The 27,986-nt window shown below is 37.7% G+C and overlaps 1 protein-coding gene across 5 annotated transcripts in view; it reads right to left on the minus strand.

Annotated features, from left to right (window-relative positions):
- Positions 1-1,452: 1,452 nt before the first annotated feature.
- The window catches only part of LOC136858147 (cytochrome P450 4c3), a 244,644-nt gene continuing 218,110 nt past the window's right edge, over positions 1,453-27,986 (minus strand). For all 5 annotated transcript variants that reach the window (XM_067137475.2, XM_068225432.1, XM_067137473.2 and 2 more), the window contains 2 exons: positions 24,028-24,207; positions 1,453-1,695 (listed from right to left, as the gene is read on the minus strand). In XM_067137475.2, the coding sequence (XP_066993576.2) occupies positions 1,535-1,695; positions 24,028-24,207 (341 nt within the window). In that variant the 3' untranslated portion in view covers positions 1,453-1,534. The remainder of the gene's footprint in view (positions 1,696-24,027; positions 24,208-27,986) is intronic.

Here is a 27,986-nt window from a genome sequence, read left to right on the forward strand (position 1 = left end):
AGCGAGTTATACATAGTTATAGAAAAATGCCAAAGAGAGTTTTGACCATAACTACTGGAATGAATCTGATTGTAGTGAATATTATAAATAATTCTTGTTTCATAATTATGAATCTGTGAATTGGTAATTACTGATGTGTTTGAGTGGACTAATTTGTTTTGAATTTTATAGATCATAATTATAGAAGCCTTTATGCGGAGGTTTGGAAGTGATAATATATTACAATATTTATACAGATCTTTAGTAGCTTACCTGTTGCCCTATTTTCTTATTCATTATTATACCAACTCCTGCATTTCCCATGTTTGATTTTGTGTTGATAATTCTGTAGTTCCTAGATCAAAAATCCTATTCTTCCTGCCAATGTACTTCACTTTTTTCAACTACATCTAATTTTAGTCTATCCATTTCCCTTTCCAGATTCTCTAACCTACCACAATTATTCAAACTTCTAACATTCCATGTTTTGACTCGCAGTATGTCAGTATTCATCTTCCTGATGGTTGCCCCATCCTGTGTAGTCCCCACCCAGAGATCTGAATGGAGGATTACTGTACTTCTGGAATATTTTACCAAGGAGGAAACCATCATCAGTACATCATTCATACAGACTGAGCTGTGTATCCTCGGAAATTAGTTACAGCTGTAGTTTTTCACTGTTTTCAGCCATGTAGTAGTATCAACACAGCTAAGCCACGTTAAATATCATTATAAGGCCATATCCATCAATCATCCAGATTACCGCCGCTGCAGCTTCTGAAAGGCTGCTACCCTCCCTTCGATGAACTATTCGTTAGTCTCTTCTCTCAACAGATACCCATCTGATATGGTTGCACATATGGTTCAGCTACTTGCTTCATTGGGACGTGCAAGCTCCCCCATCATGGCAAGGTCACATGGTTCACAGCGGAGGTAGGAGATCACAATTGATGAAATTTATAAGACGAGCATGAATCTCCAGTTTAGTTTATCGTTGCTTCCATGTAGTTGTACCGGGTTCCTCTTCTTCAACTTTCTTGTAAATCTTTTCTCTTCTGACCTGGATAGTATTGAATTTCTTGATACTTAGAAATAGCTTCTCTTTAAGAAGCCATGATTCTAAACAAATGATGTCCCCAAAGACAGCCATTTCAACATTAGTGAGTTCAATGTGTCTCTCTTGTGCACTGATCGATCTAGCAGAATGGTTAACACATCCATACAAAGAGCAGGACCTTCAGATTGAAATCCTAAGTGCATTCACATTATCAGCTCTTACTATAGGGAGTTTTTTCTCTTTCTGCCTCCCATGTTAAGTTTGCTTACCTGAACCTCTTATCTTTCCAGAGGCCATAATCTTTCCTCTCCCTTCTTCAGTTGCTAAAATTAGTGACTGACAAGCTTTTCAGAACAAATGTAAGTCTGTAATATTGTTTACATTTGATCAACATGAAATAAATTATTGTATTTTATAATATATCAACCATTTTTATTAACAACAAGTTTCACAATACATTTCACTTTTAGTTATATCCTTGAAATAACCCTTACATCATTATCTCCTTGGAGTAAATCGTATGCAGAAAGGCTCCTTGGGTTTAATGACAATTTCCATCAGTACTTTTACATCCTCTGGCCTGTCTAGTGTTTCTAGTTTGAAGTTGCGAAGAACTGTAGATAGCACAACCTTCGCCTCCATTAGAGCAAACTTCTGTCCTGTAAACATAATAGGCTATTTTAGATATCATTATTAGATATCAGTATTATTTACAATATCTGTAAAATATAATTAATGTTATGTTAGGTCTCTGTAGGGCAACTCAGCAGGGAGGTCCAAGTAAGAGGAAAGGAAGGATACAGAAGCTCTGACAGAGAAGATAGTTCAGTTTGTGCAATCCAGAACAGTACCGGTACCAGAAGAAAATCTGTTAATGTTATGGTGACCATGGTCCTAAGCTGCATTAAGCCATTTATAATAAAAGGCACCATAAAATAGTGAATGGTGTAGGGGTAGCATGCCTGCCTCTTACCCGGAGACACCGGGTTCGATTCCTGGCCAGGTCGGGGATTTTTAACTGGACCTGAGGGCTGGTTCAAGGTCAACTCAGCCTATGTGATTAGAATTGAGGAGCTATCTGATGGTGAGATAGCAGCCTCTGTCTAGAAAGCCAAGAATAACGGCCAAGAGGATTTGTCGTACTGACCACACGACACCTCGTAATCTGCAGGCCTTCAGGCTGAGCAGCGGTCACTTGGTAGGCCAAGGCCCTTCAAGGGCTGTAGCATCATGGGATTTGGTTTGGTTTTATACAATAGTGAAAGTTGGTAGAGTTATTAATGACTCAAAATATCCCTGTGACTGGAAGACTGTCCCTAGGTCTCTGTAGGGCAACTCAGCAGGGAGGTCCAAGTAAGAGGAAAGGAAGAATACAGAAGCTCTGACAGAGAAGATAGTTCAGTCTGTGCAATCCAGAACAGTACAGAAGCCACAAAACCGGAACAAATACATATTAACAAATTAGTTCAAATGAAGGCTAGTATTTGGCATACTTTTAATGTGAAACTCTTTACAATATATTACAAGTTGTTTTATTATGGCAGTTGTACTTTTGTGATGACTGTACAGAGTCAAGGTATTTCAACAATTTGACACTGGTGATTAATGTATAGAATTCATAAGAAGTTACATTTGCTATATTATATTTGTGCCATTTCACCGTTCTATATTTGCATCAGTAGGAACAAAAATGGCGTTCAAACCATTAAAAGGTATTTGCAAAAGCTACTGAAAATAATTGAACAACCAGAGGAGAAACGACGAGAGCTACTCGGAGAAGGAAGAAGAAGAGAAAGACCAGGAAAACCAAACATACGAGAAGAATGGCAGCGAAAGCAGCTGAAGCAAATCGCAAGAATGGAGGAGAGACAAAGAAAAAGAAGAAAAATGGAAACCAGGATAATTCAAGCAGAAATTTTGCAGATGCAGAATCATATAAATATGCATCGGGCAGATTTACATGAAGAAGAGGAAGGAATCCATTTACTTGAGGCTAGCACCGTACTTACCAAACGATCCGTAAGAAAACTAAAGGTTACTTCAGAGAATTGGCAAGCAAATACGTATGAAGAGAACGAACCATATTCGAAGGTGAAGACGAAAGCAAGAAGGGAAGAAGACGAACGAAAATGGACGTCAAGACTACCAGACAGAAGGAAAATAATGTTAACTTATCTATAGAGAGACAAGGAGAATGTTGAACGCAGGAGATTTCAAAATTCATAGTTATTATAACACAAGTAGACTCGTGGGAAATCGATTCTGAAATATTAGTAAGGAAACCCGCAATCTCGAATGTGTCGACTAAAGTATTTGCAAAATTCATGCATTTATTCGACGGACCATTCGTTATACATCGATCATTTGGGAACAACGCATACGAAGTTCACGACTTGAACAGTAAAAGTAAAGGAGTACACAACGCCGCAAATATTAAGTTGTACTTCAAAGAACAAAAGGATTAGAGTCCATCAGGCATCGCGGTTAAATAAGAAATGAGTACTGAAATTGTCTACGGCAAGAACGAGCGAATTGATCTGTAGAAATTTACGATAATGCACTGGAAACTCTGATTAAGAACAGTGAAAAGTCCCATTATGATATTAGAAATAGATGAAGTAAATATATAGCAAGCCATATATTTAAATCAACGTGGGAGGAGTAAATGTGCCATTTCACCGTTCTATATTTGCATCAGTAGGAACAAAAATGGCGTTCAAACCATTAAAAGGTCAATGTGAAAGCAACTAACATCGGTATGAGCCGAAATGATAATCCTTTCAACCGGTAGTCACCGAAAGAACCATTCTTAGAAGGCTGTGAGAAAAGAATGACAGAAGCTGATTATTAAAACTAATTATTAAAACAAAGAGACTTCCATTAGAACATTAGACACAATTCAGCACTACGGCAAGTAAGACGGAATCGAGTAAAGAAACAAGCCAGCTTATCTGATTTTAAGATCAACTATTGAAGGAGAATAAAATCCGCGGCAGCCCGCTCAACGTCACTGCATAGATTGAAATATCTGCGCGAAATTTAAGACCAGCAAAAAGGAATCATCAAGTCTGGTACAACTAATACGTCACGGCTGGACTTGGAAGCTTTATATTTGTCTGATACTGCACATCGTAGAGAGCAGGATCCAACCAGCTGTCAAGTGCAATTCTAATAAGCACGGAAAAATTGCATTCGCTCGGCAAGCGAGAGAGTTTACAAATAGTAGCACAGTTAGAACTGTTATAGCGAAACTAGACGGCCCAGAGCACATTTATTCTAATATCATTGGTAGTATGAAACGAAGATAAATTACAACATGTCAGCATTAACTAATACATTGTATTATTCTGTTCCTGACGTACCAGAGACCACTATGATGTTCTAAAAGACCAAGGCAGAGACTACTCCGACTATGGTGGCGCTTTACGAGATTGATGACCCAGGAGGATCGGAAATCAGCTGAGAAGACGAGATTGACCCGATTACCTAAAGCAGAACCATGGAGCGAGGCCTACCATTCCCGATGACCAACAGCGAGATGGCAAACAGGGCCCAATAAGCAAAGTTAAGTCCCCTATGAGTCGTTTTTCGTAAGTAGAAATCTTTATTTTTGGCTATATGTGATATGATTTGTGATATTGTGCGTGCGTATATAATATTGAAGTGTAATTACATGGAAGTAGGTATTCATCTGAAGTTACTGTTAACCCCATATATAGGCATAGAATACCAGTGAAAGCCGTTCGCAAATTTATCAATGTGGTGTGAGAGAAAGTAAGAGATATTTTTAATCGTTATCAGTGAAGTGTTAGAGTATAATATGGATGTCAATATACATGTATGATGGCTTTAACGGAATAACAAGCTTGGAGATCGTATTTAGGGAATGTTTACGACGAAGTATAGTAGTACAGCTTAGTATTGTGATACACTTTTCTTTGATACTATGACGGTAAGGATAATGTTTTTATATGTGTAGGTTATGGCACATATGCAGCGTATTTAATGAGATGGGTGCTTGAGATGCACTAATATGAATGTTACATGATATTTGAAGTGATAAATGGTGAATGAAGTAATAATATAAGCGTATGTTAAGTTGTGATGGTGATATTTATTTTTATTTGAAAGGTTGGTCATAGTATTCTTCTGAGAGATGATAGTATGTGTAAATTACGCATGCTAAGGTATATATTGAAACGTATTATTTTCAATTGCTGTTTGTATTCCCAGATACACAAAATAGGTTAGGATACGATCTCAATGCCATCAATACAGAGTTGTTTGAGTATGTAGGATCATCAGATGAGCCAAGAGGCTAATAACGTTAATATTTAAGCCTTCACTGAGTTATTTATGACCATTTTCAAGTACTCTCACACATGGTAACCTAATTCTTGATTTTACGGGAGCAGTTTGACACATCACTGGTGACTTAGTCATTGATATATGGATTTTTAGATGAAGGTAGGGTCTTCTAACATGCCAATTTTTCCACTTGTGGTATAAGTTGTTAGAAAGTTAATTAAATACACTTGGCAATGCTACATTCAGCCAGATACGCACTTGAATTGAATTTTAACCATGGATTAAGATAATAATTGAGTGAATGAGCCACATAAGCCTTATGATAGAATTAATTTGAAATTAATTACGACTTAGAGTGGACCTGAATTTGCTTATATGGAGATCAGACCCTATGAAATATGAAATATACAAGCAAATTTTCAAACATATGAGTTAACTGAAGTCCTCAGAAAACAGACATTGCTTTCCCATACGATTTTCTACTGTGTATGGACACAGATTTTGAGTTTAGCAAAATGACATACGTTTCATCGATCATATGTGAATTAAAGGTTAAATAATATAATTTTAAGTAACTTTGAGGAGCAATTCAGCTCAGTGAGAAGAGATTCCAGATCTTAATTAATTATTTATTTGGTTATTTTCACTGCGTTTTACATTCTATTTTGAAACTACAATCTGAAATGATGTGTATAGTAGGGAGTGTAATTTTCTTTTCATTTTTAACCAATTGGATGCATCTAATTCTTTCAACTCTATTTAATATGTTTCATTTGAATTATATATTTTAATTTTTCAATTGATTCTGCGAACATTACTTAATTATAACTTAGTATTTCTACAGGCCAGAATTAATGAATCGATGATTAAGGCCTGGTTTTCAACTACTTATTAGGGGTTTTTCCAAACCTGTTTTTCTTTATTTCAACGTAATTGCAACTGATGGAGATGCTTATAGCAGTAAGAAACTGTCTACGTTATACAAGGCAATTTTTAACGATATCTCAGATGACCTTTACTTGATATTTAGACTGAATAGTCAATAAAAGCTGAGTAGTGAAACTATATATTATCCGCACACTTTATCTTGGTGCATTTACACCCTAGTGCTGAATCGGTCGACCTCGGCGATCTTCGAGATTTGTACTGGCAACCTTTGAAACACAAACTATGAATCGCTTAAGCATCGTTGTGCGACATCTGGCGTACACTTTACGTACTAGTACTGTTGTTGTTTACACAACAAAGCCAAAGTATAGAATTCATGCTAGGAACAAGATTCGCATTGAGAAATGTTTTATAATGTTATATAATGTGTATGTGACATAGTTGTTGGCTTAAGATGATAACGGTTTAGAAATTTCATACCGATCGATCATATTCTCGATTCAATTCAGATTTCATTTTCATTCAGTTGGCAGCACCAGGCAGCACTATCGATACCGGGCGGGACAGCTCCCTCCTTACTCCTCACCCCCGTACACAAATGCACCAACATAAAGTGTAATAATAATAATGCTATTTGCTTTACGTCCTACTAACTACTTTTACGGTCTTCGGAGACGCCGAGGTGCCGGAATTTAGTCCCGCAGGAGTTCTTTTACGTGCCAGTAAATCTACCGACACGAGGCTGTCGTATTTGAGCACCTTCAAATACCACCGGACTGAGCCAGGATCGAACCTGCCAAGTTGGGGCTAGAAGGCCAGCGCCTTAACCGTCTGAGCCACTCAGCCCGGCAACATATATAAAGTGTGCGGATAATAATTCTTTTAATGCCTACTTAGTGTAAGAACTAGATGTAAGACTATAATGACTCATTTTCTGATTGCGATTTCGTTAGCAACACGTACGAATCACTTGAAATATCGTAGTAACCTGAAATTTGCGATTAATTACGGCGATATGCGAGTATGGTATCCGACTGTTAGCGTGCTGGAGACGTCCTTCTGCGTAGGTTGAGATTTTTTTTTTTTGCTAGGGGCTTTACGTCGCACAGACACAGATAGGTCTTATGGCGACGATGGGATGGGAAAGGCCTAGGAGTTGGAAGGAAGCGGCCGTGGCCTTAATTAAGGTACAGCCCCAGCATTTGCCTGGTGTGAAAATGGGAAACCACGGAAAACCATTTTCAGGGCTGCCGATAGTGGGATTCGAACCTACTATCTCCCGGATGCAAGCTCACAGCCGCGCGCCTCTACGCGCACGGCCAACTCGCCCGGTAGGTTGAGATTTACCATAGGCCATCGGCGTACTTTCTCAAGCGGAACCCACAACCCAGCAACATTAATCAGATAGAATTATTTATTAAGAGCTAGTCTGGATCTCATGTATCCTCACCTGGACTCGGGAGCGGTGCATATTGTATGTCAAGAATGGCCCTAATTGATAACAAATGTAACCTATTTCTTTCTTCAGTCCAGTGAGCATTCATTAGTGAGAACACTCTCTTTACATTATCATTGTGTGCAGGAAGAGAGAAGTAAACCTGGACTTTTTTCAGCAATTCGGAGCATTGCTCTTCTGAAATACGGCACAGCTTTTAAAGAACGGTACCCACTTCTTGCTAGGTAAGAAACCACTGAATTCTTCATTTGATTTATTTTCTTTCATAAAAGACTTTAATTTCTTGACCTGATCAAACAAAATGCTCTCATTCAATTTACACTTACTATCCTCATGCAGCCATTTAATTGTCATCTGTAGAAACAACCAATGAAATGTTGCAATTGTGACAGAGACCCACTCCATTTCAACAGATATTCAATAGTTATTTCAAATAAAGACATACATTCATCTTGTAACGTCTGACATTGTGCTTTTGGTAGGTCAGGTAGGAAATCCTTCAGTTTTGAACTAACAAAACCTGCATTCTGTATTTCTGTTAAAATGTCAATTACTTCCTGTAGTACCATCTTAACCTCATTTATTGAAATTTCTTTCGTTTCAATCCTGGCAATGAACTTCTGAAACAAATTCATCTGTGCCATGAGAAACCAGAAATAAGTCTCACCAACTTCATTTGAGAAAAAAGACTTCAGGAGAGCCGGACATTTGTCTTGTGACATGAAATAAGATTTCAATGGCTGAAACATACGTAAAAATCTTTCAACTGCCGGAAATAAACTTAACCAACTTATTTTTACATGTCTTTGGAGGTCTTCATATGTAACATTAAGAAATTCACATCCATGAGTGATGCAACTCTAACAGTATATATAGAAAAGTAATTGTACGGTAAAACTTCCACAAGCTGGCTGGGCATGGTGCACCTTACGCTCTGCTCGCTGTACACACAGAGGTTTGGCGGCGGGTTATGCTGTCACCAACTGTTGAGAAAATGTGACGGTATGTTACAACTACTAAATTAACTTTTTTCTTGCCGTGCAGGCAGTATGCACCGTGGCGATAGTTAAGAGCCTTTCGAAGGGAGTGTGGCCTCCGAAGGGGGCCACTGTTCTCATGACAGAGCTTGGCCTGAATTTACAAAGATAGGTTACAGCTACTAAATTACAATTTTTTTCTTGACGAGCGAGTGTTTTTATTTTACGCGGGTTGGTGTGGCGCGCATGCGACATCTAGTGGGAAAAATGTTACATAGACTTCTTCACAGCTGATCGGAGCTGGCCAATGGGAGTAAAGATAATGGTGGCAATTTCTTCTTTCATGCTGTCTTGCTTTCAATTTTCCTATATAAGAAAAAATACTTTTTGGGGCGGAATGGTGGGATTATAGCAAGCGTAGAGGAAGGATCTCTCCTCTCTGGTACTCCAGGTATTGTAAAACATTCCTTTTCAATCTTTACTAATGACTACCAATGCCGGTCCGCTTGCGGAAGCGCCACCAATTGTACACTTTCACTATTAAAGCCTGAACATCTACAGGGAGACAGTCAGCACCAATTTGTAGGGCATAATGTAAAATATGGGCTGGACACCCAACCCCTACAATTAGTCTACTTAATTTGGACTTCAATTTTGTGAAAACATTGTTTTCACCTTTCCTAGCCAGGCCCCCAAAATTTGTATTTGTATTATCGCCCCCATATGCACTAATTTTCTCACTGATGTCATTGTGTCCTATAACATTATGAATTAATTCAGAAATTGTGTCAGAATTTTAATTGCTACCCTCAACAAGATCTAATAGCTTCGACTGGATACCTTCCTCTTTGTCAAAATATTCCACAATTACAGGAAAAATCTTATGATGCTTATGATTGCTAGCATCTGTACTAATGCTAACAAAATCACACTTGGGAATATTTTCTTTCACTTCCGCTTGTATTAAAGGCGAAATTACATTATTTACAACTGTTCCAGTTTTTGTCTTTGCACTGGAAAATGTTTTTGCAATATTCGAATCGTTGAACATAGTTGGAATAACTTGCTCGTATATACACGTGGTGGAGTTGTATGAGTGATGGTGCCGTACTGAATGAAAATCAAACGTTACCTCTGCAACAGCTACTTTTCTTTCTTCTGACTTTTTGTTACTGAAATAATTCATCAGTTGCTTACTGGAGAACGTAGAACTTATGGAATTCCTCCGTTTCACTGTACCTACATGATCTTTGATGTCACTTTTCCCCCCATGTGCAATCGAAAAATAGCAACTGTAAAGAAAAATATATATTTTAATTACCAAGTCTGAGACTTCAGGTAAATGGTAAACCGTAAACAAAATTCTTTCACCAATTATTTGTTTTATATATATAAAAAAGAAACTTACTTGCATAGTTTACATTCCAACTCATATTCACATCTACCTCGTTTTACTGAAGGAAAATCTTTGGTGTATTCATCTTTAAATTTCGTTTTCCATTTTGATGCCATGCTTAAAAATGCTAAATATTCACTCAGTCAGAATATCACACTGAATTTAATCGATTCATACTGATTCTTCTTCTTCAAACATAGAATATAACAAGACTCCTTCTGGTATTCTAATTGAAAACACTCTGTAACACCGGAAGTACGTAAAAGAAGTGATAATTCGATAGTTTACTTTGACTACTTCATGGATAAGATTGATAAGGTAAAATTTAATGGATACTTCTTGAGTCTCGACCATTCAGTTTACTCGAAGTTTTAAGAGATTGGGCGGGCATTTAAATTGTATTTCCTTTAGGAGTAAAGGGATTACTCTTTAAAAATCCGGGACTTTTAGTCAGCCGGATGGGACATTATTTATACCACTCTAAGGGCCATTTTCTCCAAATCGAGTTAAACCTGGTATAAATTAAACCCGTTTAACTTTAGTACCTAGTTTAAAGTTGCGTCCATTTTCTCCACCAATTTCTGACACTCGTTTAGTTTAAACGGGCGAGCTGTCGTTGGCGCTAACGTTGGCTGCACTGAAGGAATAGTCGAAGGCATGGTCGATTGGAATTGGCCAATCAGAGCCAAGTAATTCAATGACCGACATTTTTGTAATAATATCAGCTGTTTGTGGCGAATTAACGCTTTCGTACGTAGTGAATAAAGAACAAATTCGGCGGGATATTAGCTTTACTAATAAATAAATTGTTAACATTTGTGCGAAGTGTTGTGTCATATAATTCTACCTATTGCTGTCTACAATTTATTGGAACGCACTTTTATTTCTTATTTTTCTCTGTCATGCTTTACCATAAACAAGTACCGTGGGCCTAATACGTGTCTTTTGATGTCTGTATTGTCTTATGGAACACACGGGAACGTTGAAATATTAAAATCCTGGTCTTTCAGCAATAGGCCTACGGTATTCCTTTTCCTCAGAAAATCAACATTTATGTGAATTTCAAGTAAACAAATTCCAAGCATGCCCGGGATCTATCTCCTATCAAAATCCATTGCCCTCGGCCGGGATCAATCTCACAAACCTTGGATCCAGCAGACAGACCACTGAGGATGTATTATTTGGAGATGTATTACTTGATTCCATATTCGTTTATAACATAACCAAGTTCGCGATATGTCGTACTGTATGCATAATACTCTTCTCCCTATAGCATTAATATTTCTATTGCTGGTATGCTGGCAATAGATACGATGAAACATTATTCACTATAATTTATTCTATTACAAGTTTGCTAGCAAGCATGAAACACTTTATTGTTTTTCTGATCCTATAAATATATAATCTAGCGATTAGAAATTGTATACCGTGCCGGTCAACATTCTGATGGTAAAAATATTTTCAACAAATTGGATTCGAACCGTCTTGTCACGGATTCGGGCGATGCGGTCTTAACGCTTCAGCGACCACAGCCACGAGGTACCGCATGTAGAGCGGACGTATTACACGACTTATGTAGGAATATTTTTATGCTTCACATTACAGTATTCATACCACCAACAGTATTTTACAGTATATAATATTATAAGGAGACTGCAATTTAAGGTCTGTGGTCCCCGTTGTTAATGAAAAAAAATGCCTGCTGCATCATATCTTAAAGCAACCAGAATCATTGCTTGTAGCGAAATAGCATTATTTCGTGCAGTTGACGTTTTAAATGAATCCTTCTTCGATACTAGACAATCCTTGCTGTTCGCTTATGAATTATAAATCCATCAAAGAACTCCGTTACATCCGATTTTCCAAGATTGTAAACTTTTGTTGGAACGTGGCTTCTTAACCTCTCTTGCACATCAAAATTATTTCCTATTTAACCAAAGACTTCAATAAATTCTCCCATTTTTCTAATGCTAATACTAGGTTATAATTTTAGTACGTTTTTCATTAAAGTGCTGCAGTACTGGTAGTCAAAACTAACCCTTCTATTAGGAAAATCACAGATACGTTAATAAAATGTCAAGAAGGTTGAATATAAACAGCAGTTTAAACCAACAATATAGAAGGTTTAACTCTGAGCCAGGTTTAAACTTGATTCAAAGTTTAAACCAATATGGGGAAAATGAATGTTAGTTTAAACTCAGACTTAAACCAGATTAAATAAACCTAGTTTAAACTCATTTGGGGAAAACGGCCCTAATCCGGAACAATCCCGGTTTTCCAGGACGTATGGCAACCCTAAATGAGGGGTGACCATTTGGATTCGGAATACAGTTTCATTTTCAATGAAGTTTAAAAATATCAAAAATTGAAAATTTAATCGTTAATTCTGTTATCTTCTTTTTTCCAGGATTAGTGGGGGAGGAATGTAAATCACGTTCTCAGGTATAGGTGGAAATGAATGGTTTGCAAACAGTCCCTCAGTATGTGTGATGGTTGGTACAGTCAGCGCCTCCTAGAGAACAAGGCCTGGCAATACGATTCGTGACGTCACGCGACTGGGCTCAGCCGTGACCACCACGGCTCAGTGCGAGTGGATAGTAGACGAAGCTAATTCCTTACGAAAATTGAAAAATACGCTGGTTAAAGTGCATTCTACGAATATTCTTTCTCGTAGATGCGCATATCGGAAGCGAAATGAGTAATATACCGTAATAATTAGAAAGAACAATTAAAAATGCAAAGAATTTTTTAAGAGTCTTAATACTGAACAACTTTAATAATATGTTTATATGACACTTTCTTACATATATTTAAGAGTCAAAAATGATCAGTTCCTTTTACAAAACTCGCCATAAGACCTCTCTCTGTCGGTGCGACGCAAAAAAAAGAAAAAGCAAGCTTTTACAGAACTGAACTTGCTGATGAAAGGTAAAAAAACAACATGTAAGTACAGAAAAAGCTATTAAATAAAAATAATAACGTATAAACTACCTTACTTACAGTATATTAGTAGCAGTCCAGGAACATGCAAGCTGTAATGCTCAGTATTGTCGGTCATGAAAACAGGTAAACATTTTTTTTACAATAGAAGCCTCACATAAATTAAGGGCGTGAAGAGCCCACACAATTTGGCTGTTATGCAAAGAGAATGATTATAGTACATGCCAACAATAGTTTGTTCATCGAGTCATCAAAATTATATTCGCATTCCCTAGTGTAAATAAATGTACTTATATGATTTTGGACCCTGATTCAAATAACCAGAACAGGAAAAAAATTGAAATTCTTAAATTTGAAAAGTAGCATGCCAATTCTTATTACATTTGAACTGACCTTCAGCCAGACATTTTCTGAAATTGTTTTCAATTTAACTTCACCAGGTTGCTTAAAATTGAAATGGACATGAGGTGAACATTATATAAGAAAATATAAAAGGAAATCTCTATGAACAGTAATTGTTAAAATCCTAAGAAACCATATTAAGAACTTGCATCCCTGCCATTACATTAATAAAAAAGTAGCAGAACACACACTGAACTACTCATTTCACGCTTTATGAACCAGCTGCCCTATATAGATATGACACACATGAGATCAATTAAGTAATTAATCCCCAATTTTTCACAGATGCATGTTAGATTCATTACATAACAAAAGCTGGAAGGAGTACTCTCTCCAAGAGGAAATTCATAACCAGAGTGTGAATAGGCTATAATGCTGGAAGAGGAAATTCATAATTGAATTCACAATTACTCAAACAGGAATGTTTACTACTGAAGGAACTTACAGTGATTAGCCCTGAATTCAGAGTTTACACATTCCCTTTGAATGGAATTCATAGAGGTTCATCAACTCAGTGATTAATAATAGTAATGTACTAAAAAAATTAGAAAGCCTCAGCTTACCACAGACAAAAGGAAAGGATGGTTAATGATTTTGTAGGATATGTGCCACCAAGGTAATGAACCGTATTTGTTAAATGACAAAATACCTGTTTAACATAAAAGCTGCCCTCTCAAATGTAATATCACTCCCTGAAAACGTAACACCTGGCAATAAATATGATAAAATAAAAGTGCTCTTGTGTTATTACTGTATTCTCTTCTAAAGAAACTACTATGGAAAATAGAGCTACTAAATTTGTTCCTTTTCAGAGCAGTTCCAGTCTTGTTTTACAGATATTGAACTTAATTTTTCTTCAAATTCCTGGAAGTTCTTGAAAGAAACAGTACTGACATGAGCTTCATAGGTCTCTAAACTTTGAGCAAGAGCCTTGGCCAAACTTTCATTGTCTACTCGACAATGCCTATCGTCTGGAGCTTCTCGGTGGGCAAATGTGGTATCAGACAAGTACTCTGGGCAGTTTGGAAACTGAGAAGGAACAGCTCCTGAAACGTTTAGACCAAGTTAGAATGCATTCGCCTAGATATAAATGCGCTCGTCTATTAATTCATGGCACCACTTACTTCACAGGACCATGTCATGTCTTAGATATATCTGGTTGATTTTAATATAAAATGAATAGCACACAAGGAGACAGAGAAAAGTCATTGAACTTATAATAATTATACAGAACCTAACATAGTTGCAATAAACACAATAACATTGTTGTCTAGCCTGAACTAAAAATATTAACCCACACTAAGTGGTATTTTCCCTCATGCGATATAATAAACAGAACTGGCTCACTTGCAGTTACGGGGTCCAGCACAGAAGGAATACTTGAAAGCCAATACCTTACATACCTTCATAATTTAGGCCCTATAAGTTTTCCCAGAATATCACTATACCCACAACAGTAGTCCTTTGAAGTAATGTGAATACTCAGCACATTCCAAACTAAATGTAATAACTGGTCAATTCAATACAGCAAATGCTTAAATCAGTAAGATATAAATCACCCTAAAAATCTACTATTTCATTCATCAATAGCAAAGATATGAGACCTATCCACAAACCTTTCACAAGCCTTGGATGAGATAAAGGTGCAGTCAATAATTTCCCATTTCTCTCATCATACATGCTGGTCGTCTTTTCAACCTCAGTTTTGAAATGGAGCTCGCACACCTACAACACAGGGCTCCATTTCAAGGACCATTCCACAACTTAAGTGATTGAATGATTGGAATCATATATAATACACTAATAACTAAGACTTACCTCTGCAGTTTTGGAAGGAACGAAATCATCCCGGCGAATAGCTCGTAAACACTTAGCTCTCTCCGAGTCGTCAGTTGGAAACGAGAAAACACTCACTTTAGGGCCAGTGCGATAATTGCCCTTATAGTTTTGGAACACTGCATTTTTGAGGCATCGTTATTCATAATTTGAAAAACAGTGATCGCAATTCACAACACACCATTAAAAATAAACTCAGTTCTAACCTCACGTGGTGGCCATGCCGGCACTTTAAACACAATTTATCAATATTAACAATTTATAAGTACTATCACCTTTAACTGAACTTACACTAATAGGAATATTAAGCGAGTGTTAACACACAAGACTCGATTAACATTAATATAATCGATGAAAAACACACATAATAGGGAAACGCGTCCTCATACACCAAGCAGCAACAAGCTAACTGAGTTCCTGGCATGGGCCAACTTCAACATACGTCATCAGCTACTCTCATTCGTATTGCCAGGCCTTGTTCTCTAGGAGGCGCTGGTACAGTAGACTGAGAATAGTTGACACAGAGCATTTCATGGTGGAAGTTTCTAGTTGGTAGCCCCTCACAGTCAGAATTTTATCAAACATCTACTTGTGAAAAGGTAAGGTTTTGGGCATAGAGCAGATCTGTTTACACCATATAGCCAGATTGTATGTCTGAGAACATAAGCCAAGCCAAGGGAGATGTGAAATTTCTTGAAGTACCTATTGTGATGATTGCTGGCTTAAATTTACACCACATTAATAATAGAACAATTGTGAAGAGAGAAGTCAATACTGTCCCTGTCAAATTTGGTGAATAATAAGCATTAAATTTACGAGCCAGCCTCGAGTATTTTATTGGAAGTCAAGGGCTAGATTTTTGTCATTAGCAAGCAAGTCCGTGTGTCAGAATTGGATTGACAAGTTTTCAACAAGACAAAGTTTTGATCTGCTAGTACGCATTCGATCGGAACAGCAGGAGAGCTACATGACTGGCTGGGTTTCTTAAGGTATGCTCACTGCTTGTGCATGCACGATCACTTTCTACAAAGTTCCAGAATAGTCTCAGCCAATAAAATGTTACCCATGTGAACCAATAACTTTTCACAATAGCGACACAGCTCCGAGCCAGAGGCTATACGACTTCATGCTCACACTAAATCACTCTCTTATTACTTCGTCTTTTCGACAGCTGATTTCAACCTGGACCACGTTCATATCAGCCCACTCTACTATTTGACTTATTCACTTACGATGACAGAATATTGCTGTGTGGTGTAATTCAAGCATCAAACCTAAGTTAAGTGTAACATTCAACGCTTCAGTAGAATTTCGTCTGGTTCATGCACTCTCTAATATTTATTGTGTCAGTTACAGCTAATTTCAACCCGCACGTGGAGAAGACTACAATTCACTGGATATTGTCGTCAACTTCAAGATGAATCCTGCAACATCAAGAGGAACATCATTTTCATCGTGGGACGTCAACTTCCATGCCATCATGAATTGCTAAACATGTTAGGCGATTCTAGCATTGGAAGGTGAATGTGATGGACATGCTGGAATGGTGAAGACGTCGGCCAGGAATTGAACCCCATCTTAAAATTTAAGTACCACTTTTGTAATATATATCTATCCATCTGTGTAGAAACTAGATGATCTCTCTTCTATTATTTTTGCAGTATTTAGTCGTATTTCACACTTCCATTCTTCTTAATGGGGGCAAGGTGGACTAGTTACAAGTGTGAACAAGATTTTGAACTCTGTTAGAGTATTTTAATGTACCGTAGTCATCTTCTGAATGATTTAAAGCTTGTGCCTATATTTAAAGCCGTATTTAAAAATAATTGACCTCACGTTTAAAACTGAATTTAATTTATGATTGTGACACTTTGAGGTGATGTGAGATGGAGTTGGATGTGGTTCCATTTTATTAGAGTTGAAATGAATTTCATCTACACATTGTCCGATGTTTAATTAGGACTTTTATCATCTGATTTTTCAGATTAATTCCAAGATTGGTAATAGACTTAATAACATAATAATAATAATAATAATAATAATAATAATAATAATAATAATAATTTCAAAGAACGAGATCGGGTTACACATTAATTTAATGGTCATAAGCATTAAATAGTGATGGATTAGTTTTGGATATGATATTTTGAGTGTTCTACTTTATGAATTTGCCTGGAATATTGGTAATCCCGTGGGATAGAATTATAATGATTTTGAAGCTTGTGTCTTGGGAATACAGCATGTTAGTGCCTCTGTGGATCAGTGGTAGAGTGTCGGCCTCCGGATCCCAAGATAGCGGGTTCAAACCCGGCAGAGGTAGTCGGATTTTTGAAGGGCGGAAAAAAGTCCATTCGACACTCCATGTCGTACGATGTCGGCATGTAAAAGATCTCTGGTGACACATTTGGTGTTTACCCGACAAAATTCATTAAATCTCAGCCATAGACGCCCAAGAGAGATCCGGTTTACTCGGTCTGCCATCTAGTGGGGGCCTAGAGTAAAACGGAACGTCGAAATTGACGAGCAGACAGCCAGATGGCGTCAAATTGAAATGTCTGCACACGGTAGCTGAGGCCATACGATTATTATTTATTTTAGCATGTTAGTGTAATTTGGAGCATGTTTTGGGCACATTTCTTATGTGTAATAATAATAAATTAACTGAATCTTACCGACCACGTGTTAGTGACTTGAAATGACCCACCTGATGGTAGTGATTATTGTTTTCTATCAGATCTTCGGATAATACTCTTTAAGTATAATTGATCGTCGTCGTACGTAAATAGTTCATTCTGTGAAAGTGATCACTCTAATTCAGTCACGTACCACATGTTAAGTCGAAAATGTTTTAACGAACCTAAGTTCTTCCATTTGATTCCACTGACCTGACCATGGGTAAAAATCATGCAATAATAAAAATATGCCCAGGATTCGACTGTAAAAAAATGTATATGAATTTTTGTGTAACCATGTGTGAATGATTTGTGTAAATGTGGTAGTTAGTGATATATTTTCTGATATTAATTGTGAACATTGTGCTTCATGTGTTCATCACAATGATCCAGATTATTTAGTGTTGTCTTTTGTCAATTTGTTGTATCTGAGGAAGTGTTTAATGACGAGTTCATTGAAATGACATTTACTTAATGACAAGCTTTAAGTTTTCTTTTTGGATTTAGTTCAGATGTATGAGATCATGAAGTTTAAAGGCAAAGGCAAGGATTTAAAACAATTAAAGATTAAATATTCAATGATCAGCAGGTACTTAATGAGTAAATAAAGTAGGTAATGATTAATTAATTCAGTGATTAAATGAGCCATGACTAATAGTTAAATAACTGGAATAAATAAATTCATGTTAATTTGATTACACAATCATGTGATTACTGGAATAACAATGAAGGAATTAAGCAGGAGTGTTAGAAATTAATTGAGCAAATAAAGTAGGACACATGATTGCAAGAAATACTCTTATTAATTGGAGAAGTTAACATTACCTATCTTGGAATAATGTAAATAATTGTTAATTGAGGTGTCAGTAAGCTATTTGCCTCATGGTTAAGTGGAATTTTGATTTTATTTTTGTCATTGAGAAAGTATGAGAAGGTTTTGTACCAGTTACACTGTAAATGTCAGAACAAGTTAGGAAAGGCTCACAATCATTTAATTTTGATTTTTAAAGCCACTGAAGGCCTAATTTTTGGTTTGTCATCTTTTCAGAATGCAACCTTTCGCCTACTATGCAGGTGAAGATTAATTTAGTTTTGTTGTACCGTCTAATCAAAGAACACCGAAAAGATGTTAGTGTGTACACAGCAAGAATATTTTATGAATTTTTTTAATGAGTGCTTATGGAATAAATGTCAGAAATGTTGCTTGAATTTGTTCTTTTACATGGTTGTCAATCCTATCCCTTTTAAATGCCTCCAATAAAAGGTCAGCCTGAACGAACGTTCCTTCGTGAGATCTCTTCGCACACCGGTTGAGTTAGCCAGGGAAAGAGGGGACAATATAGGCTACATGAAGATGACAGACTGGAGAGGTATCTCATGAAATTCTCAATGAAAAATGTTGGTTCAGGAAGGAGTAAAAGTCTTCCAGGTTATGGGGTCACCTGAGAAAGATATCATCTATTTACCTTAATCAGCATATGGGCTAAAGAATTCCCAGGAAAGAAAATTACATTTAACCCCCATAAAGAGGGTGTTCTCGATAGGTGCCTTCCTAGTCCCAAGGGGGTAATTCAGTATCTATAGAAGGTTGCCATAGGCACTAGGTGTAGTGCACATTGATTTTGAGCCATGGAACATTTCCATGGGGGGAAAAGTATCACTGTAGAAACTTTTACTGGGTTTGAACTTTCAATCTTGGGATCCAAAAGCTGACACTCTACCACTGATCCACAACGTTAGTTTTCCCTGAACAGTTCACTTGTGACAGCTTCCTGTCAGCATTTCTGAGTTATTTCTTTTCCCTAATTTTGACATCAGTTGTTTCCAGTATTCTCTAAACAAATGCCTATTAAAAGCAGTATTTGATTGAATCCTAGTGAATCTTTGTGTTATAAAAAAAAATACATATGCTTTATTCATAGGGTTGTAATATTGGGAAGCATCTTTGAGGCTCGAAGCTAGCGACTATGGAGTCCAATACGCTAGTGTGTGAACTGATGCATGATGATATATTGGTTTTTAGTGTTTGGAACACTGATTTTTTTATTGTAATATTTTTTTCTTATAGATTTGAACTCTAGAGACTTACAGTAGCTTACAATATTGCTGACATCACTTAAAAATTCAAAAATACCCAACCATTGAGCTGGAAAATTAAAAAAATCGCCGACCCAACTAGAAATCGAACCTGTGGCTCCTCTACTTGGGCAGCAAACAACCATGACTGTTCGTTAAAAGCTTGTGCATTTAATTGAAACACCTGGCTTTAGCACTACAAGAAATTAAAAAATCACTGACTGAATTGGGATTCAAAACAAAACGCAAAGCTGACTGTAATATATACAGTGCCTGACAAAAAAAGTTAAGCAGCCGGAAGGAATGGTCCAATATTATTCCATTTCAGTATAAATGCACATCATTGATGTGTGAGGAAACGATTAGGTTTACAAGGATCTGTAATGTGTAGAACGCCCATCAGAGTGCATTCTTGATAGCACTGTCCTGTTGTTGATAAGTTGTTACCAGTCAACTGCTGTGAGTCTGACACTTAAGCAAGACGTGCAGAGAGGACTACATACAGTACAAAGCACCTGTGATGCCTTGCAAATGCGTTAGATAACCTATCCTTCAAATGACAACATTTGACAGAGGCCGCATTGTGGGATTGCATGAGGCTGGTTGGTCATATAGTGCAATTGCCAGGCATGTAGGCCATTCAGTTGTCACAGTGGCCCGATGTTGGACTCGGTGGGTACAAGAGGGCACCCAATCACGTTGTGCAGTTTCGGGTTGACCAGGAAACACCACCCAGAGGGAAGACTGTACTATGGTGTGTCAAGCATTGTGGGATCCCATAACTTTGGTACCTGCCATCTGTAAACATGTACTGGAGACTATACAAAATGCTGTGAGTTCCTGCACAGTGTCTCGACGACTCACATCCACTGGATTGGGGTCCTACCGCCCCATGCATCGGTTGCCGTTGACACCAGAACACCAACGCCTGCATTTGGAGTGGTGCCATGCCCGGGAGGCATGGACAGAGGACACCTGGAATCGCATCATATTCAGTGATGAGTCCCGCTTCTCCATAACCTCTGATGACCATCATGTGCGGGTTTGGTGGCATCAAGGGCAGAGGGCAGGTCCTGCCCATATCGTGGAAAGACACATAGGCATAATCTGTGGCATCATGGTGTTGGGAGTCATAGGATATGTGTGTAGGTCATCTCTAATAGTGCTTCGGTATACTTTGATGGCACAGCGATACGTCACAGATATTCTGTGTCTGCACATCCTAACCCTTATGGCACAGCACTCTGGGACAGTGTTCCAACAAGATAATACATGTTCGCACACAGCACGTGTGTCTATGGACTGCCTAGAGCATCAACGATAATTAGTATTGAAAAGGTTGAACCGAATAGATATCTTATCGTTGATCTCAGTTCAATTACAAGTTGTCCATTTCATGACCATATCGATGTTTAATCAAGAAGTAAGTATAAATAACCACCTAATCGATACTTTATTAATGCCTCAGGCAAAATTGAATAAAATTAAAACTTACAGGACATGTTTCGACCACTTAGTGGTCCTCTTCAGCTGTATAAATAAAGAACTGAAAAGAAAAACATTGACAATAAGCTTATTGTCAATGTTTTGTCAATGTTTTTCTTTTCAGTTCTTTATTTATACAGCTGAAGAGGACCACTAAGTGGTCGAAACATGTCCTGTAAGTTTTAATTTTATTCAATTTTGCCTGAGGCATTAATAAAGTATCGATTAGGTGGTTATTTATACTTACTTCTTGATCTCAGTTCAATACGGGAACATTAATGAAGTTCATATCTTCAAATAACTGCCTAGAGCATGTTGAGATTCTCCCATGCCCAGCAAGATCCCCGGACTTCTCCATCATTGAGCACGTGTGGGATGACAGTGGAAGGGGACTCCGTCCCAGTACCAACCTGCAGGATCTGGAGGGACAGCTGAAACAACAGTGGACAAACTTGCCTCAGAAGAGGATCCAAAGGCTGTTTGACACCATTCCAAACTGCATAAGGGCATGCATTGTGGCCAGCAGAGGTGCGACACTCTACTGACCTGGTGCCAACATTCCACCTGTAACTGCCAATAACCTTGTCTCTTTCATCCCATATTGTAATCATTTCAATAAAGGCATATGGTATTTCAGCATATGTAGTTTCATTCACTTTCAACCACTCCTTCTGGGTGCAAAACGTTTTTTGTCAGGCAGTATATATTGATATACATAGTAACATTATCAATAATTAAGGATAAAATCAGACTGCAAGAAACTGACTGAGAATCTAAGTTTGTATTAGACCATCAATTACCACTGATCGTCACTTAGGGCTGTCACACAGGTGACAGATTCCCTATCAGATGTTTACCTGCTCTTTTATTAAATGATTCAAAGAACTTGGAAATTTATCAACCATCTCCCATGGTAAATTATTCCAATCCCTAACTCCTCTTCCTATAAATAAATATTTGCCCCAATTTGTCCTTTGAATTCTAACTTAATCTTCATATTATGGTCATACTACTTTTAAGATCTCCAATAAGCTTATTCATTTACTGATGTCATTTCACACCATCTTTTCAGCTCAGAAAATACTGCCTAGTTGAGTAACTCTTCTCCTTACTCCCAAGTTTTCCCAGTTCAAAGTTTGCAGCATGTTTAAAACACTACTTTTTAGTGGGAAATCACCCAGAACAGACTGTGCTGCTTTCCTCTGGATCTTTTCCAGTTCTCAAATCAAGTAATACTAGTTAGGATCCCTTACACTAGAACCATACTCTAATTGTGGCCTCACCAAAGACTTATATACCCTCACATTTGCATCCTCCATAGAACCCCTAAAAACCTCATAACCATATGAAGAAATCTTAATGTGATTACCCCAGTGAAGATCTCCTTACATTAACACCTACAGTACATATTTACAGTGATCCCCATATGGATCCATCAACACTGTAATTAGAACTGAGAGAACATTTCCTATTGATCAAACTTACAACCTTACTTTTTACCCCATTTACCATCTCACAACCTTGTCGAGGTCTTTTTGCAGTCACTTAAAATAGTATAATATCATCTGCAAAAGCCTTATCTGTGATTCCATATCTTTATTCATATCATTTATATACATGAGAAAGTATGAAGTTCCAATAATATTGCCTTGTGAAAAGCTCCTATCTCTACAGGATCAGATAATGCTTCACGTACCGGTACTCTACTTCTTTGAGTTCTATTCTGTAGAAATTTAGCCATGCATCCAACCATTCTTTTGTCTAGTCTAATAACCCTCATTTTCTTTAGTAATCTTTCATGATCTACCCTATCAAAGCCTTCGATAGTTCAATAGTGATACAGTCCATTTGATTTCCTGAATCTAAAATATCTACTACATTTTGCTGGAATTCTCTAGTTAAGCCTCACTACAGCAACCTTTCCTAAACCTGAACTGCCTTCTATCAAACAAGCTAGTAATTTTGCAAACATCTAATATAATCAGAAAGATGTTTTCCCAGAGCGTACATGCAATACATGTCAAACAGTCTGGCCGATAACATTTTCTGCTTCATGCTAATCATCCTTTCCTTTGTACAGTGGGAAACTCTCTATTCATTTGGTATAGTTACTTTGTGCAAACAGTAATCAAGTACTGTGTCTGAGGTATGGTACTATATCCAAACCCATTGCTTTAAGTACCTAATCTCTAAAAATCCTAAAAATTTCAGCTGATTTTTTTTGCTTGTAACTTTTATATCTTATTGTAAATATCTTAATTATTGTAGGTAAATTTCAGTACTTAACTAGTATTAATCATTTCCTCTACCTGGGTACTATCCTGATGTTAAATTCTCTACTGCTGACTAAATACTTCTGCTTTCTGTAAATCCCCTCCCTAACACTAACCTCACTTTCAGGGTCATTTTTTTTTTGCTAGGGGCTTTACGTCGCTCCGACACAGATAGGTCTTATGGCGACGACTTTCAGGGTCAGAGTATGCCACTGAGTCGAATGTTATAGGACATTACAATAGTCTCAAGTCTACACCTGTCATTATGAAACAAGCACTTACCAATACAACTCCTTGGTCCAGCACTAAATGGCACATAAGCAAATGGATGTCTCTTCTGACAGGATTCAGGAGAAAAACGTGCAGGATCAAACTTCTCTGGCTCTGGATACAATTCTGGGTTGCGATGAAGCATAAATGTCAGCATTGTTGCATGGGCTCCAACCGGAATGGTATAACCCTCTGTAATAAAATGATGTATATTAAAAAAGGATAGGTTTACAACTGTGAGAATTATTTAGTTATATTAGTACTAGAATCTCTCTATTCTAGGAATCACCCATTCATATCCTGCCTTGGAAATTTAGCACTTGTTCTACCCCGTCATCACCTTTAAACTTGTCTGTGTCAATGCCATGTTAAACAAATAGTAAAAAAATAAACAAACAAGGTTTTTCACATCTTTCATACAGTATTCATCTTGTGAATCAGAGTTTCTCAGCTGGGCACCCATTGAAGCTAGCCCAGTGTAGCCGAGCTCACTTGTCTGAAATTCGGGCAGCTTACGTACCAAGCATACGTTACAGTCAAGCAAGAGAGCGAACACACTTGGCATGGAACAAGAGCAATGATGTTCAACTGTGACTACAAAACTCTCCTTGCACGATTCATAAAATGTTGACTGGAGAAGAATGGTATTTAAAAAATACATTATCGTCACAGAAAAAAATCTTTAAAAATACTCAGGTTTGATTCATACTGCATTTGATATTAATAGACATGGTTTTATTTTCCTACACTCTATAACACAAAGAACAATGCACCAGGAAGGCGTTGTCCGATTCTAAGGAAATTACGTATGCAAAGACATTCGGACCGAACATGCAAATGATTAAAGGGTTTCATGTCCAATGAATGAATAGTGGGAGCTGCCGCGCATCCAAACTGTGCATTCATCAGGTGTATATAAGGCGCGATTCTGAAGTGTATGCTCAAATTAGCTATTGCATTCGACTGGGCTATCTTAACGTCGGCTGTAAGAATGCCACGCCGAAGGATTCATGCTCATTACGAGCAGATGTCAGAGTTTGAAAGAGGTCGTGTGATCGGATTGAAAGAAGCTGGTTGGTCGAATTGTGCTGTCGCTGGACATTTGGGTTGAAGTGATGGGACAATCAGACGATGCTGGCAAGCGTGGATCAGCAACACCAGGCATCAGCGTCAGGAGGGCAGTGGTCGACCGAGGGCCACAACAGCACGGGCAGACAGAGCGATTGTCAGAACAGCTGTCACAGCACCGGAGTCATCGTTATCAACGATCTAGCATGTGACCCGCACACATGTACCCACCATGAACATCAACAGATGCCTGAGCAAGAGGAATTTTCCCTCGCGCACCTGTTACGCTGCTTACCACTCAACGCCTGTTCACTGACAACCCAGATTACAGTGCTGCCACACTTGAGCAACGTGGAACTGTGCTGACTGGGGACGTATAGTCTTTAGTGATGAGTCCTGTTTCCAACGGTGCCTTGACGACAACCGCAGACGTGTTTGGAGACATCCAGGCCAGTGTAGAGATCCTGCCTTGACTATCGCAGGCCACACAGCCCCACAACAGGGGTGATGATCTGGGGTGCCATCTCCTTTGATAGCCGGAGACCTCTCTGGTAGTTATTCCTGGCACACTTACAGCACAGCGGTACGCTGATGATATTCTATGGCCGGTTGTGTTACCGTTCCTTCAGTGACATCCAGGCCTTATTTTCCAACAGGATAATGCCTGGCCACACATGACACTTGTTGCTATGAATTGACTTCAAGCTTGCCCTATCCTTCTTTGGCCGGCTCGGTCACTGGATCTCTCTCCCATAGAGCACATATGGGACGTCACGGGAAGGCGATTGCGAACATCCCAGAATGTCGCCGATTGAACCCAACATTTGGAGACCATTTGGCACAAAATTCCACAGGACACCATCCGGGAACTTTATCAGTCTATGCCATGTCGAGTGACAGCTTGCATCCAGGCCAGGGGTGGACCAACACCTTATTGACATCCTCACTTAGTAACGCTCTAACTCTGCAATAAATCATTTGATTGTTCTGTACTTTTAATCGTTTGTTTTTCTATGTCTGTTCCTCACATCCATCGATTTTTATCACCATCAGACAATTCCTTCCTGGTACGTAATTTTTTTTTTTTTTTTTTTGTTATACAGTGTATATTTACACAATGAAATAAAACAGACAAGTTACAAGTTTCCTGTTACAATGTACATATATATGGGGTTAAAATGTGCAAGCAATGATTTACAATTTCTTGAATGGGAATGACAGAATTCCCACTAAGAAAAGTAAAATTCCTGTATTCATTCAGTAAAACACAATATATTTACATATTTCAACAAGTTTAATGCTTGGTTTTGCACAGTGATAAAATGCTATGTGACCTTACCTGTTCATTGAGTTTCTGAAAATAGCATTTAAAAATTATCATCAGACACTCATTAAAACTCTGGAGAGATATAGGCTGAAATGGTTCAGCCACATCAAAAGGACAATAAAGATTATGAAAAAGAGCTCGGGAATGGACAGAATCTGGAAGAAGATCAATTGGAAGACCATGAACAACAAGGAGGGATAGGGTGGAGGATAACATAAATCTGAGAGGACTACAATGGGAGACAGTGATGAACAATAAACTGTGGGGAAAAAAGAGAAGATTGGAAGAAGCTCTGTGAACTACCTACATAAGCAGAAACGTATCAGGAAGAATAAGAAGAATACCCATTGATAACAGCTAGTTTCTAAATAGTGAGATTCATAACTAGTGAAGACACAGATACTTACTATCTAAGTACAACAACACTGTAAACAAAATAACAGGTAGATACACAGTATAACTTCAAATGAAAAACCTAACCAATGTTATTCCTGGTAAGCATGATTGGACTGTTGATGAGTTTATCAGATCATTTGAACTCAATCAACAACAAGCCACTGCTTATCCACCTTATCCCCCCCCCCCCCCTCTTAAAATATAATAGTGAAAATTGTAATTCATTGCATAGAGTACAAAAATATGTTGAGGTGCTGGTAAACTCTTCACTGTATCTTGTCAATATATGCAAACAGAACAGAAACAACTAAGTCTTACATTGTAAATTATGTTGAAAATTACCTGAATTTATGCTCACTGGAAATAAAAAATTAAACTATTCCTTTAATACTCAAATGTACATTCACTGTTCATTGACCTTCATGGCCTGTGACGTAAACACTAACTGAAGTGTTGTAGATTATTCATCTGAATAATAATAATAATAATAATAATAATAATAATAATAATAATAATAATAATAATAATAATAATAATAATAATAATAATAATAATAATAATAATAATAATAATAATAATAATAATTTTTTAAAAATAGGGATTGTGGAAAATCTTCAAAAGACACTTGTGAAGGGTCCGCACTCCACAAGTGTGTGGGATTCTTACCCACTAAAAACCACACACCCTTTTCCCATGATGTGTGTCATCACCCCGGAACCGCTCTCGCATTACTTCAGGGTGATATCGTGCTTTGTCTTTCAGACGTCTTCTTTCTTCATTTCTCCTTTACGAACGTTCATATGCTTCCAAATTCTTCTTCTTCTGACGAAGGACATTCTCCACGTACACTGCCACGCGATCCCAGGATTCTGGTGCATGTCACACTTGACAAGCCTTCTATAGACAGCACCACACAAACCTACTTCAGTGTAAATTATCATTACAAAAAGGATTTAGTAGTACAGTATTCCAACAAAGACCCCACTAACTTAACATTTCATGATTTCATAACTGGATTATCATGCTATGGGAAACACCATAGTTTTTTTTAAGAAAGGGGAAAATATTTTTAATACAAGCATCCTGGACAAAATCAAAAACAAAATAATGTCAGGACCATTAAAAGGCTGGGAATTTTGACATACAAATAGTAATTTCAACTACCAGTAATTCTTTTGCA

This window comes from Anabrus simplex, chromosome 1, assembly GCF_040414725.1.
Source record: "Anabrus simplex isolate iqAnaSimp1 chromosome 1, ASM4041472v1, whole genome shotgun sequence".
NCBI lineage: Eukaryota > Metazoa > Arthropoda > Insecta > Orthoptera > Tettigoniidae > Anabrus > Anabrus simplex.